At 48.5% G+C, this 17260-nt stretch overlaps 2 protein-coding genes and 1 long non-coding RNA gene across 3 annotated transcripts; 2 read left to right on the top strand and 1 right to left on the bottom strand.

The window, feature by feature from the left end:
* Positions 1-772: 772 nt before the first annotated feature.
* LOC122376213 (phosphate carrier protein, mitochondrial-like) lies at positions 773-5558 on the top strand. The gene is made up of 6 exons (XM_043355994.1): positions 773-1020; positions 2626-2770; positions 3488-3657; positions 4040-4276; positions 4533-4711; positions 5071-5558. Exons 2-6 carry the CDS (start codon positions 2635-2637, stop codon positions 5420-5422), a joined length of 1074 nt encoding a protein of 357 aa, XP_043211929.1. The 5' UTR covers positions 773-1020; positions 2626-2634; the 3' UTR covers positions 5423-5558.
* A 455-nt stretch (positions 5559-6013) lies between these two features.
* LOC122376212 lies at positions 6014-13155 on the top strand. The gene is made up of 5 exons (XM_043355993.1): positions 6014-6297; positions 6846-7195; positions 11515-11568; positions 12104-12237; positions 13146-13155. Exons 1-5 carry the CDS (start codon positions 6096-6098, stop codon positions 13153-13155), a joined length of 750 nt encoding a protein of 249 aa, XP_043211928.1. The 5' UTR covers positions 6014-6095.
* Positions 13156-13315: 160 nt separating this feature from the next.
* On the bottom strand, positions 13316-16844 carry LOC122376214. Its single transcript, XR_006255554.1, has 4 exons — positions 16374-16844; positions 15121-15284; positions 14698-14775; positions 13316-13971 (listed from the first exon to the last, which is right to left on the bottom strand). It is a non-coding gene; the product is annotated as an uncharacterized LOC122376214 (long non-coding RNA).
* Between the last annotated feature and the right edge of the window lie 416 nt (positions 16845-17260).

The following is a 17260-nucleotide window of genomic DNA, read 5'->3' as shown; positions in this document are numbered from 1 at the left end:
TATTTATTTATTTGGTAGCTACGTAATAGGCAGCAGCACATAATTGTTTTTAAAAGTCTGTTTGGGGCTGAGTGCAAAGGTTGAGCTACTAGGGCAATTTGGTTCATTGTCCGTCTTCAGCAGCATTTTTTTTTCAATCTGAGAAACTGCACTCACGTTGTTCAGGCTGTTCAGGAAATTCAACGTGAGACGATCTTTGCCCTCCAAACCGTCAGAGCTGCAGCGAAATTTCGCAGTGGACATCTACCGTACGGTTATGATTCTGCTGTAACTGATAATAAGCATTGGAGGTCAGGGACGATAGACATCGATGTTCATTGTTTATTTTATTTTATTGGACAAGTGCTCGAGAGCCGAGAGGCTCGTCAGTCGTACGAGGAAACGGCGGTACAGTAAAGCCGCTGTTATGTCAATAGCAGTTATCCAATCTGCTCCATACATAAGATTAGTTGAATGATTGCTAGCATTTGCTGTGGTGAAATTATGGAAAATTATGGGTTGGGAGCCCCTTCAGTAGCGGCGGAACACCCTCAATTAAGGGGGGCACTGTCGACTTTTGGTCCCATTCTTTCCATGCAATGCCCATAGGGCTAATGTTAAAATGCCAAAACCAAAGGGGGGCACGGTGTCCCAGTGCCCTTCCCGTTCCGCCGCCTATGACCCCCTTGCTGTAGCCTCCCATGCAGGAGTGCCTGGGAACGCCTTTGCAGATAGTATCTACTATCTACCACAATTCTACCATATCCTAAAATGTTTTCTCAGTATGCTATTTGTTGAAAAGCACTCGTGAATATGATGAATTTTTGAAGATTATTACTTGAATGGCTATTTGATGGGACGAAAGGGCTAAGACTTCTTTTGAAAAGTACTTTTACAGTTCTCAGTCGAATTTATCTAGTTGAACATTTGGTAGCGCCATAGTTCAAGAAAAATTTTCTTTCTCTTGCCGTGTGACCCCAGCGCCGGTTGACTGGCTGGGTGAATTTCCTCAACTAACTGGCTGCAAATAGCTGCGAAAAGGTATGCAGAGGAATAAATATGTGTTCCTGTTAGTCATTCATTAAAATTAGTATAATAATAGATATTTTGTGGCTAGTCATGGGTACTGAGCGTAGTGATTTACATTTTCATAACGTCGCTTATGCGTCATATATGCATCATGCATTCGAAAATTCGACTTTCATGCTTTTTTTTCGCTCAAAAGGCTAGATAGGAAGGGTTATGGCTTCAAGATTTTTCCCTAGGATATTTGGTTATATTCACATTGCTATTCCTGGATTTGTAATATCCCTATTTTGCACCCTAGGGTTAAAATTGAATAAAAACCACCTCGTATCGTCACAAACTGTGTATCAACCTGGCAATTTGTTCATAAAATCATTAATTCTTGAAAAACAGGTAGGTACACTTCAAGAAGAAATGATACAACCTAACCGGACCTAATTTTACCTTTAATGTAACTGTTGCACCTGACTCAAGATGTGGTCAGGCGAAACTAATAAACGCTCTGTGTGAAAAGATTCAAGTATTGTTGTGTGGTTTCACTTTTCAAGCTAAGAATAATGTTTCCTTCCTTTCATGATTTATTTTGTCAATTTCTCGAGTTTTCAGAGGTTGCAAAAGAAGGAACTCATTGTGACATAAGCTAGATATGTAAGAGAACTGAACGATGCAGCTTCATGAGATAATTAAACTATGTGCAAGGAGCATGGAGTTTTCCATGAAGCTTTCCTATTGACAACAATATATATTGATTTTATCATAACATTTTCAGCTCTTGACTTGATGTAATAAAAAATGTGATGTAGAGAACCTTTTTAAATAAATGATTGAAGCTAGGGCAGGAATAGCTGGAATTTGGCCTTCATTTTTCATTTATGGGGTGATTGAGTGTATGAGCTATGGGTAAGCAATAAGGCATGTGAAGCAAATGACTAAAAAGGACAATTTTTATTTGTGTCAGGCTCAGCTAAAAAAAAATTGTGGCAAGGCAAAACAATATTAGGGTATAAAATAGTAAAACAGGTGCTCATTACATGGTAATTAATTGGCTTTTGTAATGTTTAGTAGGTGATGACTACTTTATTTCTCTTGTGTTTGTCAATTTACCAGATTTAATTGTAGGCACTTTATGACTGCAGTTTAACTTATATTTGATGGTTATGTAATATTTGATTGAATTGCCCCATAATGGTAGTTGAAGTTGGCTCTCATTAATGCAAACAAATCTGACACACTTGATTTTTTTACCAATTGCCATGCATTTGCTGTATCAGTATAATCATATTTCACTTTTACCAAAAGATAAATTTTGGGAATTCCTGGTTGATGGTCCTATGCAATTTTTTTTGGTGTGCCTTTGATTTTACTAACAAGTGTGACATTGCAGATGGTTTGACATTTTTAGCATTTATCTATGTAAAAAGTGACTGATCTAACTCAGCTTAAGAGTTCTTGTATGTTCACCTGTTGTAGAAAGTAGAAACTAATATTCTTGTTGAGTTTTGTTCAAATCAAATCAGGTCGTTATTTGTCTAATAAGCTTGATCTGCATGCTGTTGCCAGAGTGTCCCAATGCTTGCTGCAATGTTTGATTTAATTGTATGCATTTAACTGTACTGACAGGACCCAGCCATGATTCGCTCCCTGTGGGACACTGCCCGCTCCAGCCCCTTCCCGACTGTGGCCCAGTGTGAGCCTAGCGCTCCCAGCCAACAGCCTCAGCAGCAGCTGGTGCACGGGCGCAACATTGCCGCCTTCAGCACAGCAGGTATGTTAGTTGTCAGTCTAGGGTGATCCATAAACCTCTTACATATGTAGTGGACTATGCTTTTCTATTTATAAACACTTTAACATATCTGTGTTTTACCTAGGAGGAAATGAATTTGGTTAGGGTGTTTGTCTTAGAATAGTCAGGGATGTCACTAAGTGGTAATGCTGTCCATGACAGATAAGCCTTTTAAAGTGCAAACAAGGCAACTGATACGTGATAAACAGATAGCTGACATACATAAAGTAAGCACATAGGTACTTGAGAGATATGCTGATAACAAAAGCCACAGGTAAACTTTGATTGTTTCCTGGCGGTACCACCTACCTTAGTAACTTCTTGTCATTTATATCACAAGTCACAACTAGTGTTTTTCAGCACCACATTAGTTTCTGGTATCACAGTTGGATCAATTGTCCATGCAGCAGGCAGACGCAGGGTTGAAACTATTCTGTGACCCACACCATTCTTGGGGCGCCAGTGTGGCCTCTTCGACTGTGAGTGTGTGACTTGCGAGTGCAGTGTCATTAAAGACTAACCAGTATCTAGACTGTGTGCTCACTCATCCCAAGCATCCGCGCGCGTGCTAGTAGCATTGACTGACTCAGCTGAATTGGTTGTTATCAATGGCATGCCCTCCCGGCCTCCCCACCCTTTTGCCAGTCCGTGGACGGCACTCGGCAGTGACCCACTGACGTCGCTGCCGTGCGTTGACAGAGCCCGAGTACAGCTGCGAGTATGGCTCGCCCAAGTTCTTCGCCATCGCCGGCTTCGGCGGTATCCTGTCGTGCGGTATCACGCATACGGCCATCGTGCCGCTCGACCTGGTCAAGTGCCGCCTGCAGACCAACGCCGACAAGTACAAGGGCATCTTCAACGGATTCAAGGTGGGTAGACCCGGCAGGTGGTGACGGACGCAACAGACGGCCACTGGAGAAGGTTGTTTTGTAGCTTGATTGAAAAGGTTGATGTTATGGGGTCAGCCTACTGTCTATCACATGTCAACAAAATGTGGTATCTCTTTACTGATTTGAATATGTGACTTGCTTACTGATCATATATGAGCTCCTATCCCCCTCCTGCTCAACCATTGAAATAATTGAGGCGAGAAAAATGTCGAAACCCACACAATTGTTGTTTTCACGAAATTATACTCAAACAGGCTCGCCTCGTCGTGTGCCAAGTTCGGCCAGCACCTCCGACCCAGGCGCGAGACGAGCCCTCGACCTGGCTAGGCTGACCTCCGACCCGTCCACCGTCTCTCGCCAGGTGACCGTGAAAGAGGAGGGAGTGCGAGGCCTGGCGCGCGGCTGGGCGCCCACCCTCATCGGCTACTCGATGCAGGGCCTGTGCAAGTTCGGCTTCTACGAGCTGTTCAAGCACGTCTACTCCAACGTCCTGGGCGAGGAGAAGGCCTACCTGTGGCGCACCTCGCTCTACCTGGCCGCCTCGGCGTCGGCCGAGTTCTTCGCCGACATCGCGCTGGCGCCCATGGAGGCCCTCAAGGTACGGCGGGTCGCCGGCTCTGTGCTTACTGCCCGTGGGCTGTTCAGCCTTTTCTTGGCCTTCAAATTATACCATAAAATGAATTAATAACTTTTCGGTCACTTGCTACTGGCAAGTATAGGTGAACAAAATAAATCATACGAGAATCGTAAGGCCATCGCTGCTTGTGCATATGTAACATGCAACCGCCGAAGTGGTCAGATCGGTCGATACTGGTGCGACTCCCGCGGTTTTCACGCGCTCTGTCCGTCGCCAGGTGCGGATCCAGACCATGCCGGGCTTCCCAGCGACGCTGCGCGCCGGCTTCCCGATCATCATGCAGCAGGAGGGCTGGTGGGGCTTCTACAAGGGCGTGGCGCCGCTCTGGGCTCGTCAGATCCCCTACACGATGATGAAGTTCGCCTGCTTCGAGCGCACCGTTGAGGCACTCTACCAGTGAGTAGCAAGGGGTCTTGTGCTGAAGTTGTGATGTGTGTGCGGGCAGCCAGTCGGCAATGGTGTGAAAAATGAACGAGGAAAGTAATGACAAAAGTGAGTGGTGTGTAGGTCGAACGACCTTCATCAATCTCGTAACGGTGTAACCCCTCCCCCTTCCCCATGCAAATTATTGTAAAACTGGTGTCTGGCCGACGTGGCATGACAGATCATCCCCATTGTAACCGATTGGAGCCGTCCTAATAGATCCATCTGGACTCAGTGTGGGCAGCGGCCCATCCCGACCTTCCCCGCCTGCGGATGCCTGTCGCCCCGTCCCGCTCGTCTCCCTCGGCTGACCGCGCCCGCCCCGTCCGCAGGTACGTGGTGCCCAAGCCGCGCGCCGAGTGCTCCAAGGGCGAGCAGCTGGTGGTGACATTCGCCGCCGGTTACATCGCCGGCGTGTTCTGCGCCATCGTCTCCCACCCGGCTGACACCGTCGTCAGCAAGCTCAACATGGCCAAGGGCTCGTCGGCCCTCGACGTCGCCAAGAGCCTGGGCTTCATGGGCATGTGGAAGGGCCTGACGGCGCGTATCATCATGATCGGCACACTGACGGCGCTGCAGTGGTTCATCTACGACGGCGTGAAGGTGGCGCTGCGCGTGCCGCGGCCGCCGCCGCCCTCCATGCCCGAGTCGCTGCGGCTCAAGCTGGAGGCCAAGCAGCAGTAGAGCGCGGTCGGATGGCGTCCGTGTGTGTGATGGAATGCCCGCTGTACAGAGCGTTAGGTGAATAGACGGTGGCCGGGCGCGGGGTCGCATCGGCCCGCCCCGCAATATATACACAGCCGAACGGCTGACCACACCACACGGACTTTGGTGGGGTGTATCAAGGAGGGAGTGGGAACGAGATGGACTATCGGCATGGAGGGCGATGTCCCGTTCCGTGATACTACTTGGTTCAGAGCAGTTGTTGATTTTGAAAGCAAATATTTTTGATTTGCCGGCGATCCGGTCGTGCGGGCATACAGGCTATCCCACCTCAAAAGTATGTAATTATTCTGGCTGTGGTGTTGCTGCGCCCTGATCAACAATTTCCGTGTGTATTATTAGCTCTGCAGATGGCATCTGGGCGCCTTCCTCAGAAAATGAGCGGCTGACCATGGTCGTTGCCCATGTGTAGTCCAGCTGCGACCGACGCGATGCCGCGGCCAGACCAGTAGTACCGGCGTTTGCCGTAAGATGTCTCCCCAGTCGTGCGGTCTCCTTGACAACCCTGGTGTGACCCAGGGTAAATTGAGAGACCCCCGAACGACCCGCTGACGGCACACACACCGCTCGGGGTGTGCGTGCGTCCGGTCGCGCACCGTCCGCTGTCGGCTCAACCCTCGCCTCTGAGCCGCCAATGGGGCTGTCTGTGTGCCTGCGGCTGGCCTGGCTGGTCGCGGCGGCGGCGGCGGTGTACTCGCAGTACGAGGGTCCCCAGGAGCCGGACGAGCCGTGCCAGGACGTGACGGCCGAGTTCAACCGGCTGACCGAGCCGCTGCCGGCCGGCCGGCTGCCCCGTGCTGACCTGCAGCTCATGACTGCTGACACGGACAACGAGAGTGAGTAGCACACTCCTCTGCGGGGCCGATAAAAGCAGATTGCCGCTCCTATCAGTCGGGGGACGCGCGGGGATGTACCACTCTTATCGGAGGCGAGATTGGCGTTTAGTGAGGCGGCTGAGGGCGGCTGCAACATATCCGACTGTAAAAGTAAAAACATTTAAATGGTGTTCTGCTTCCATAGGCAAACTTAGGCTGACTGCTCCAAATTTATTGCGCAGCTAGTCACGTTCAGTCATATAGCGGCCGCTGTTCACAGACTGGTTCCGTACTGTTCCCTGTCCACAAACTGGTACATACCGTGCTGTCCTCTGTCCACAGACTGTTACCGTACTGTCCCCTGTCCTCAGACTGGTATCGTAGTGTCCCCTGTCCACAGAATGGTACCGTACTGTCCCCTGTCCATAGACTGGTACCGTACTGTCCTCTGTCCACAGACTGGTACCGTAATGTCCCCTGTCCACAGACTGATACTGTACTGTCCCCTCTCCACAGACTGGTACCGTCCACAGACTGGTACCATACTGTCCCCACTCCCCTGTCCACAGACTGGTGCCGCAACATGTGCCAGGCCCGTCCGTCCTGTCGAAGCGTGGCGTTCAGTCGCGGGTCGGCCGAGTGCCGTCTGTTCCAGGTGCCAGCCACGCTTGACAACACAGAGGCCGCCGATGGAGACTGGCTGCTCGTGAACCGCATGTCTCAGGGTCAGTCCGCTTTGGCCCCTGGCCCTACCCGACCCTGCATCAGTCCGCTCTGGCCCCTGGCCCCTACCCGACCCTGCATCAGTCCGCTGTGGCCCCTACCCGACCCTGCATCAGTCCGCTCTGGCCCCTACCCGACCCTGCATCAGTCCGCTCTGCTACCTACCCGACCCTGCACGCTCCCGAATCAGTCACCGGCAAGTTGTCTGTTGGTATTCTCCTCGGGGTGTGTTCCACAATTCAGGTATATGTAAATAACACCATCTGTTATTCAATCTTACGTCTCCTTTGATCTTTGTTATTTTCCCTCTGACTCCGGGGAAATAATCTTGACTCCGGGGTGCTGCCTTACCTATATAGCACCTGCGACCCGCCGCGCCGCCACCAGGTACTAACACTGGCGGATCCGGGGAAGGGGTATTGTGGGCAAGTGCCCCCTCGCAGCGTCCGAAATCGACGAAACTTTGTCGTTTTATAGAATACGAAGAAAAATAAGCAACTTTTATTGGGAAAACTCTGCTTTAACTACACAGCAGTGCGTAAAGAATCTAAATTTGAGGAGTTTTTTGCAAGTTTTGGAGAAATTTGGTGGTATTCCCGCGCAGAGTTCGAGACTGTCTTTCTGGATCCGCCTGTGGGTACCTACTTGAGCTTCGTTTTCTATGGAAACGTTAACAAGTAGGGGAGAGTGGGGTAATTTGGCCGCTTTTTTTAGAAAACGATGTAACTAAAAATCGACAACACCTTTCTGCATTTTCTCAACGCTGACAGGTGTGGCATACATTTTACTTTCCTGGACAGTAAAGTTAAAATGATAGGGTGACTACTTATATTGAAATTGTGACGTATTACAAAGATCTGCAAAGCGGCCAAATTGCCCCACTAGCAGGGTTATTTGGCCGGGGGTGTGAGGCAATTTGGCCGGTGTTAGTTTGAGGCCATGATTTTTGTTATCGGCAAGTCAGCTCCACATTCAGCAATGACGCGTGTCCTACGACGCATTTGAAGCATTTTGGAGGTTGACTCAGCCGTCACAGGGGTCGAAAATAGTCAAATAACGGCTCTAGATGCGATGACAGTTTTTTACGAATAGCTTTTGAAGTATTCAAGCTGGGCCAAAACTAAAAATACCATCGTAATTCTCTCGTCATTCCGCATCGAAACATGTATGTCTTGACCTCGAGAGGTCAAGGCCAAAGGTTGGCTTCAGGTCACGTTACCTCAGGTCGCTTGACCTCAAGGTTACGTGAGTTCAAGGTCACCATGTATATCATTCGATGCGCTTTGACGAGCTGAACACAATCAGACCATTTGCGCGGCTGTATCTTTTTTCTGTAAGTATTTATTAGCAAAACAACGTTAGGTAACCGTTGATGACGTCACATGCCCTTACAGCTGTCCGGGCATCAAGGTAGTCAAAGTTGGTCATGAATTATGTCCTTCATGGTATAGTTGACCGTGACAACTCGGCCGTCCCAGCAAAGTGACTCTGAGCGCACCGGCCAAGTTGCCCCGCTAGTCCCGGCCAAATAACTCCACATTGCCATTCTGAAAATTTTTGTCTATAAAGTCGTCATGGCTGTACAGAACTAGATGAAATTGCTCTTGGAACCGCTGAACACCCTCAAGAATGGCGCTATAATGTTGGAATTCGCTTACAGCCCAAATACTACATGTTATACAAAAATTTTAAACGGAAGTAAAAGTTACCATTTTCTAACGAAATTCACGTTTTATTAATTTTGAATAAAACTAAGAGGGGGAAAGTTTTGACGTTTGTTCTCTAGTTATTTCTGCCGATGACAAATGAATAGAGACTAAAGTTATTTCATTCACTTTTATTAGCTTTCGTACAGGTGGGGGCGGCCAATTTACACCACCGGCCAAATTACCCCACTCTCCCCTATTCGCATACGTTTTCATGGGAACCGAGACGCCAATGCTTCGTAGCGGCGCGTCGGTTTATAGCAGCGTCCTGTAAAACGGCCCTGTTCGTCGGCCATCAAGTTTGCAGCCGAACGACTCAAACCATTGACCTAAAAAAGACTTCTAGAGGTCAATGACTCAAACGAAGTCGACTGTCCTAGGGGCAGCCTTACCAGTTAGGTACCACGGCTCTGCAGCCATTCCCTTGAAGTTGGCTACTCAATACATCACTCTATACAGAGGCCTGTGCTTGAACATGTGTGGGAAAATGTATTTACTGGTTACTTAAAGGAAAAGTGCCACCTTCTTGAAATATGAAGATATCGTTGGTTTTTATTTTGACATTATTATTTTCCATTTTCTTTTCAAAACCGGTGCCAGAAGTGCATAATTCGCTAAAAAGTATTTCAAACTATTTAACATATTGGTACTATGTTTATACTCTCTACCGCAGCTACTGTATGATGTCATAGCAATGACGTCACACTCAAGCCAATCAGCCTTGAGGAGGATAGACTCGTCGGACTGTAGCGGTTGTAAACAACTTGTCGCCCCGTGTGTCTGCCCGTGGCGCTAGTTATCTGTCGAAGGTAAGGGTGAAAGATGGATATAATGGCCATGGAACGCTATTTTAGGATTATTGGTGAATAGCAAGAATATAGTTTTGGTGGTTTGAAATTGTTTGTCCTCAGTGATTGGCTTGATTCTCATTTTGCGGCATAAGCGGCTGTTTGGTTACATTGCATTTTTTATGATTGTGTAATTATTATGATTATGTTCCTCCAAAGTAGGCATCACATATCAATCTCAAAGGCAGATCATCTTCTTTTCATGCCTATAATTTTCTTCAAGAATATTAATAAAAAATATTCCATTTACCCCTGCCTATCATATATCCCATGGAGCTGCCGGTGGAAGTAGGCATGCAATGTGACCTAGCATTGGCGATGTGGTTAATTAGCTTTAAAGTACTATGGAATGCTAAAGGTCATCATTTAGAATGGTTTTCAAAACATTCCACTAGGAAATATTCATTGAAACCTGAAAATTACTTACAAAATGTAAATGTATAGCCACGTCTCAAGAGCATTCAGCCGTCTTCTCAGTAAATATATAATGAAACATAATCTTACCTGACCTAGCCTTACCTACAACCTACAACGTACGGCATTGGTAAAGCTGGCATCACTGTCAGCGTATATTAGTTTGGTAGGTTGTGGGTAGGTAGGTTGCAGGTCAGTAGGTAAGGTTAGGTTAAGTTAGATTGTTTTTAAGATTCCTTTTATCTACACATTTACCGGTTAGCGCTGACGGTGACACCAGCTTTACCGATACCCAACCTACCACCTAAAACCTACAACCTAAAACCTACATTCAATGGTGGCGGGTGGTGATATTGTTATACCTATATGATAATACTGGAGATAAATACCATACAGATTAGCTGGTATCCATGACACACTTTCTTAAGAAGAAGGTCTTCTATTAAATCATGCCTATTTTATAGGAATGAAATGATTTTTGTTGTAGTCACAACTCACATTCCCTACTCTGACCATCATGTCTGATTATTTCCAGTTACCACTGACAATGCCCAAAACAAGAACAACAAAGGCCCAAAGGTGGCTGTTTGGTAGTGCGCAAAGCTGCTGGTAAGTGGCATCAAAGGATAGGATGTTGTTGTTGTTATGGGTTAGGGCGCGTAGCAACTTGGCTCTTGCGTCCAACATCAAAGGATAGGATGTGCTTTGTTATTTCCAGGCACGTAGCCAGGATTTTGCTCAGGGGGGGGGGGTCACAGGTTGTGGCCTAGTGTTGTACCCCCTCCAAAAAAGGAAAATTTCTCTGATTAGGCCCACTATTTTTGGGGGGGGGGTGTCACAGCTGTTTTTATTAAAAAAATCGCCATCACCGAGGGGGGAAGGGGCACGAGGGCATGGCTCCCGTGCCCCTCCCCCCTCCTTGGTTACGTCCTTGGTTATTTCTGAGAGTTTGGATATCACAAAGCTTTAGATATAAATTAGAATGTAATAAGAAGCTTTCAGCATTGCACCTTTCCAGACACTGATAATTCATTTGTCTTTATTGTTTCAAAAGTCAATTTTCAACACAAAAAAAGTTGAAATTATTAACTCAAATAATTGCAAATATATACTTTGGTAATTTGCCTTTCGCATCACTATCAACAAAATAATCAAGGGTGACTAAATATGAAATGTTCCTGCATGATCTTCATCGTGAACAATTGTCAAGGTATGATGTTTGCGTGTTGAAATGTTATAAAGAACTTATGTCATAAAAACACAACTTGTAAAATTGTGTCTTTCCATATTATTTTGCAAGTAAGCCTTGGAAGGAAGAGACACTATTCCGTCCTACAGAAGCCATTTAGAAATGTGTGACATGTTCAGCACTTTGAGTCAGTCGGTGCCCGGACCTCAGTCGGCTGTATGACCGTCTCCTCGTCCTCTTTTGTCGGCTCCGCCCCGTGCTGTTCTATAAGGGTGTCTGACCCGCTGCCGCTATCCCCACTGTGAGGTCTGACCCGCCGCGCGCTGTCACCACTGTCGGCCCTCTGTGTGCGCGGCAGGTGGTGGTGGACGTCTCTGCCCTGACGCGCGGCGTGCGTCTGCTCAGTGTGGAGGTGCCGCTGACAGCGGTGCCGGCCGGACCGGCTGCCTCTCCGGCGGCCGACATTGAGCGCGGCACGTGTCCGCCGCCGTTCGGGCCGCTGCAGCTGCTGCAGTCGGCGGCGCAGCTGTCCGTCTCCGTGTCGCTGGCCGTGCCGCTGGACCTGCTGCCGCGGCCGGCGCCGGCGCGCTGCGCCTACGGCCGCCTGCTGGCCGTCGTCTCGCAGCGCGGCCTGCAGCGCAGCGGCGTGCTGCAGCTCATCCAGCAGCTCAACGAGCCGCCCAGCCCGGCGGCGGCCGAGGGCGCCGCGCCGCGCCGGCCCGGCGACGTCAGCACACCAGGCATCAGCGGCTTCTGCCTGGCCGACCGTCAGCTGCACCTGCTGTTCGCCGAGGGGCGCGCCGACGCCGAGCTGGAACAGACGGCGGCCGCGCCGCGCGCTCTGCCGCGCCGCGCGCTCTGCCGCGCCGCGCGCTCTGCCGCGCCGCGACGCTCGACTCTGCCACCACTCGGGCGTACTGTTTAGGGAGCGCCTGTACCCGCGCCAGCCGGCCGCGTTCCGCGTGCTCGAGGACCGCCCGCTACGCGCCCAGCTGCTCGACACCCGCCTCTACACGTTACAGAAACAGGAGCCGGCGCGCGCCGTCCGCGCCATCAGAGAGTGCTTCCGCACGCAGTGGCTGTCGGAAAATGAACCTGCTTCCCAACGAGGCCGGCCTGCAACAACTGCTGGCCGGCTGTTGGCCGAAAAAAAACGCCTTCAACCGGATGTCAGTTGTCAAAGCAACGCGTATTAATGCATTCACTAGGATGGGCTTACGTAAAGCTGTAGAATTGCAAATATATAATGGCACTGTTTTTGATCCGTTCGGTATGCATTGGTATCATATGATCTCTCATTCACAGACGATCAGCTGCGAAGACCCAGATCCGTAGTAGAGGGCTCATCGAGTCCGGGTCCAGCTCCCCGTACTTCCTCCACTTTGGAAACACCGCAGCGCAGATCACAGTCATACATAATATTTAGTTTTCATTCACTTCATAACCGAAGGTTGTTTGATAGGTGATATGCTGCTTGAGTTGCACCCCGGTATATCAATACGAAGCTTCCGTCCCTGCCACATACCAGTGAAGGAGGCGGCGGCGGCGGCGGCCGGGGCCGGGCTGCCCTGCCCACCGACACAGTCTGTGAAATGCCCCAACAACCTTTAAAATTCAACAGGCTTCATAAATGTTTTTTTGCACCATATTTTCTCGCGTATATGAAAGCTCTAAAATGTACAATATTCCTTTCAGCCACAAGCGATATAAAAGCTCTACAAAACGTCATGTCTCTGTGTGCAAGAAGGACACATATATTGTGTATAATCGAGCGTACATGATCTGCAGCGCTGCGGAGGGCTGCTCGGTTGCCGCTTTTTACCAGTCGGCTCTAGGTCGGACATATGGGTAAACAAAATGGAATAGTAATATTAAACAATGCTACCTGCTGATGCTACTGGGCCTCTCATTGGTGAAGAACTGGCAGCCAGCCAGCGTGTTTTTGTGAGAACTGTTTTAACAGCAGCAACCGAACGGCTCTCGGGCCAGCGACCAGTGAGCGTAGACAGCACAGCGCTCCGTTAGGCATCGGCGGGCAAGCACGCATTAGCTGCGGACGGACCGGCCGCCCGAACATATTTGTCGGTATCGAAAGTATCGTGAACCAAATGACTGCTAGCGAAAAAAGGACTGCCTCGTATCCATGAAAACATGTGTTCTACAAAAGTACATAATTGCTTAGTTGTCGCCAGTCACTCATTGCACCATGGCGTCAGTGTGGGGCCGCGCCCCGAATCATCTCAATCGCCAGGCAAAGCATCTCAATCGACAGGCACATGGTAGTCCAGCTACGAATCCGAGCCGCGGCATCCCGTCTATGTATCTACATTACACCACAATCGAACACTGTCGGGACACCCGAGACAGCAGTCTCCAATGTAACATCAAAACCCGCCACTCGTCTAATATCAGAAAAATGAGCATTGAGTACCTACCGAATATCGACTACAGAAGATTACAATGGGGTGCAGATCTAGCAAGAGTGTCGCGGTTCGTCTCGGCACGGCTTACAGGCCGCCGAGCCCGCGCAGGTGACCGCCAGCTCCACCTGTTCCACCTCCGGCGCGGAAGCTCGATCACAAGACTGACCTCAGTCGGCACTCTGTGCTCGGCACAGGGCGACCGGGTCAGGAGCGGGCCGCTGCCGCCAGGGCCGCGGCCACCAGCCACGCGGCAGCGCCCGCGCACCGTCCGCCACCACCCGCTCAGCCCAGATGCGCGCCACGGCGTCATTGGGGCTTCCCTGAGCAGGATCGAACCAGAGCTGCATGCACGGCTCCGCATCCGCCGTGAACTTCCACGAGTGATCCCACACCTGAAAAAGGCGCACGGTTTGCGTCACAGCTCGGCTCACTTTCACAGTCCACGCACCGGCAGCAATTAAGGGCTACTTAGATAGTGTGCTAATAGAGCGCAATCACTTAGCTTAATCCATATAGTCAACCATGAATTGTTAATTACGAGCGAGCGAGCGAAGCGAAGTCTTTTCAATATCACGGGAAAAGCTCAGTATGAGCGGCCCGACCCGGCCCGGCCTGTAACGCTTTTGAGAGGCTTATATCTCAGCAACCGCTGGACCGATTGGCCTGCGGTCTTTTTTTTTTTGTTGGCTAGCCCTATTCCCTCTACCCCGTAATTGACTACTCTTGATACATTACAGGGACCGTCGTGGCACGTGCCACGTGAAAAGTCAAGGGTGTTATTTGTCAAAAGTTGCAAAAGAAGTGATTTTGAGAGGCTCATCTCAGCAGCCGCTTGGGCGGTCTTGCGGTAAATTTTGTAGGGTAGCTGCACCCCTTCAACCAAAGGTCGGATGCTCTTGATCTATGTGAGTGACCCCCACTGCACGTGCAAAATGCAAAAAGAAGAGGTGCCGAATTGTTCCCATTTCAATAACTCTGTAATTACTGGGGCGATTTAGCTGAAACTTGGCATACAGGTAGGCAGTAGGCACCCACCAGGCAATGCATTCCCATATGTTGCGGTTAGGGTGCTACTGCTTAGTGTATTATGTGTAAAATAAAGGACGCTTGAATCTTACCTGAGTGATGTCCATTTCTTGATCACTTTCATCTGTGGGTGACCGAGCAGCGACAGCAACCCAAGGCGTATACGGAATCTGTAAAAAATCAGCACACCGTTACCACATGTTTTAATAAAACTTACCTATAGGGAGGTAGCATAAAATACAGATCAAAACAATAACATACAAACATACAGATATTCGGTTAGGTTGAAATGGCTAAAAAATATAAAAAATAAGGGCAAGGTACTAGGGCTGTAAAGCTGTAAGGGCTCGGTACTAGTAATAATTTTTGGCTAAAAATATCACAAATAAAGACTCTGCACTAAAGCTGTGATGTCTGGTACTAGGAATAACTTTAGAGTGAAGTGTTACAAAAACAATATTCAAAGTCTTTTGATAACTTTGCAGGCATTTTCATCACTTTTAAAAAATACTTACATTCTGATCCGGCACAGCACTGTTCTTTAGACGCAAACGTTTTTGACTGTGCTTATCATGGTGCGCACTTCTTGTTAAGTTTAAGTGGTCATGTGGTCTTGGCTCATTGGTCATGCCACACACCCTCATCCACTTTTCTCTGTACTTCTTTTTTTAGCGGGAACCTAAAAGTAAAAAAGGGTCAACACATGCTTAGTCCATGCAACACATACTCTGTGTATTAAGCTGAATAGCTCCACTGAGCCCAGTTTCACCAAGTGCGGTAAACTAAATTTTGGGGTAGTTTTTGTAGTTAAGTAGTGGGGTAGTTTGGTAGTTTACCCCAAATTGAGTTTACTGCACTTGGTGAAACTGGGCTCTGGTGAGTTTCCTTTTCTTGTCAGCACATAAGTGAAAGAAAACTGTGTAGACAAGAGATGAACCAAACCCCCATGGAAAGGTAGGTGTTACCACAACCAGGAAATGGGATTTGAAGGGCTGGATAAATGTGTCTGAGTTCTGCCTTTCAGCCAGACTGGAAAACATCCATACACTACGCCGGATGCCCGTGAGCCCCTCATGCGCCAAAATTTGAAGCAAGCAATTTTGAGCTGAAATTCCAGTGCATGATTTCCACTGAAAGTTGGGTGCCTGTTTGCACCAAAATTAAGCCACTTTTACATAAAGCACATGTGCATATCTACCGACCAAGGCTATATCAACCAGACAGATCGTTCCGGGGCCTCGGAGTCAGACGCTCTTCCCTTTCTGAGCGTCTGAATTAGTTAATGTTCCCATGAAAACCCAATACCACAATTTGTGTGGCACACTGTAGAATCTTAAGGTGAAACAAGGCCCAGGCCGGAAGTTCCGACTCTCTTCAGACCTGCCAGCGCCCGCAGGGCAAGTCTGCTGCTAGATTGACCACAGCGTGTCAAAAAATTCGGTGACAGCCATTTGCATAAACATTATGCGCCATGCGGTCACCCTGCGCCTAAAAATTCAGCTGCCACCATGCGCTGAATTTGACGCATGCAAAATTATGCTGGATGTGCGATGAAATTTTCGGGGCAACGCCGCAATCACGCCACTTCGCATGACATATTCGGCATAACTTGCGTTTTTTTATCCAGTCTGGCATTTCAGTTGTGAAAGCCTGAACAGTTCAAAAGGGTTTGCTAATCCAGGGGAGAGTTCTGTGAAAACAAAAGTAATAAAAGAGCCATTGCAATAAATAAGAATTTAGGTACCTACCTAGGTACCTAGGTACTTACTTGTGCACAGTCACACGCATATCAGTCCCGACCCGACGTAGGTCGTTTGCTCCGCGGATCACGCACTTCTTCATCGTTATTATAGGTATTTGTTCGAACAAAAATGCCCTGATTTCGGATCAGAGCCACGGTATAAAATATGGTATACTGCCTTGCATAAGATAAAAATGCATTTTAGCAATTGGCTACCAAACGAGATGTCATCTGTTCAGGGCATAGCATAGGTTTACTTTCATAGACCTCATAAAAGTAGCTCATGAAACTCATCACCAATCAGCGCGACGGATTTCAAGATTCGATTGCGGATGTTCATCCGCCGGCCGATTGCCAGAACAGACAACGAAAAATAACGCAACTGCTCGTGGTCTGCTCGCTAGTACAGGGATCCGTGCCTGATCAGTACTGCTGCAAGCTGATTGGTTAAAAACCAAAGCCTCGCCGCGGGTGGCTGTATTGTCGGATAAGAACGCATTCCTGGGATAAGAACGCATTCCTGGCATATTTTCTTTTAAAATTGCCGATAACTACGAATGGAGGCCGAAATCGGCCGTAAGGAGGTAGACAGAGAGGTTTTCGGACACGGGCTACAAGATGGCTATCTCAGTTTCAATCCCCATGTTAAAGGTGGCCCTTTTCCTTTAAGCACTGTTATCAAACCGTTGTATCAAGTAATGTGTTGCTTGTTACTTGATAGGTACACACTTCGCATTGTGTGGTTTAAATCTATATTTTGATGACGTATAGATTTTATAGACTTTTGCCTAAATATTCATATGCATCCGGCAGTAATGGTTTCGTTTTATTTGCTGCACAAAAGCCGTTAGTTGACGCATTTTATGTGTATTTCATACACCGACTTGAACAATTAGTGCTAACACATGCATATT

This window comes from Amphibalanus amphitrite, unplaced genomic scaffold (assembly GCF_019059575.1).
Source record: "Amphibalanus amphitrite isolate SeventyFive unplaced genomic scaffold, NRLGWU_Aamphi_draft 002054F_arrow, whole genome shotgun sequence".
NCBI classification, from domain to species: domain Eukaryota; kingdom Metazoa; phylum Arthropoda; class Thecostraca; order Balanomorpha; family Balanidae; genus Amphibalanus; species Amphibalanus amphitrite.
This window is presented reverse-complemented; position numbering and strand designations above follow the sequence as displayed.

What these genes read in the sequence shown, in the direction of transcription:
- LOC122376213 (XM_043355994.1), top strand. Translation starts at nt 2,635, where the DNA reads ATGATTCGCTCCCTGTGGGACACTGCCCGCTCCAGCCCCTTCCCGACT. An exon ending in CGCCCATGGAGGCCCTCAAG is followed by an intron (nt 4,277 to 4,532) that starts GTACGGCGGGTC and finishes GTCCGTCGCCAG; the next exon opens with GTGCGGATCCAGACCATGCC. An exon ending in ACCGTTGAGGCACTCTACCA is followed by an intron (nt 4,712 to 5,070) that starts GTGAGTAGCAAG and finishes CCCCGTCCGCAG; the next exon opens with GTACGTGGTGCCCAAGCCGC.
- LOC122376212 (XM_043355993.1), top strand. Translation starts at nt 6,096, where the DNA reads ATGGGGCTGTCTGTGTGCCTGCGGCTGGCCTGGCTGGTCGCGGCGGCG. An exon ending in CGCTCCCGAATCAGTCACCG is followed by an intron (nt 7,196 to 11,514) that starts GCAAGTTGTCTG and finishes TGTGCGCGGCAG; the next exon opens with GTGGTGGTGGACGTCTCTGC. An exon ending in TGCGTCTGCTCAGTGTGGAG is followed by an intron (nt 11,569 to 12,103) that starts GTGCCGCTGACA and finishes TACCCGCGCCAG; the next exon opens with CCGGCCGCGTTCCGCGTGCT.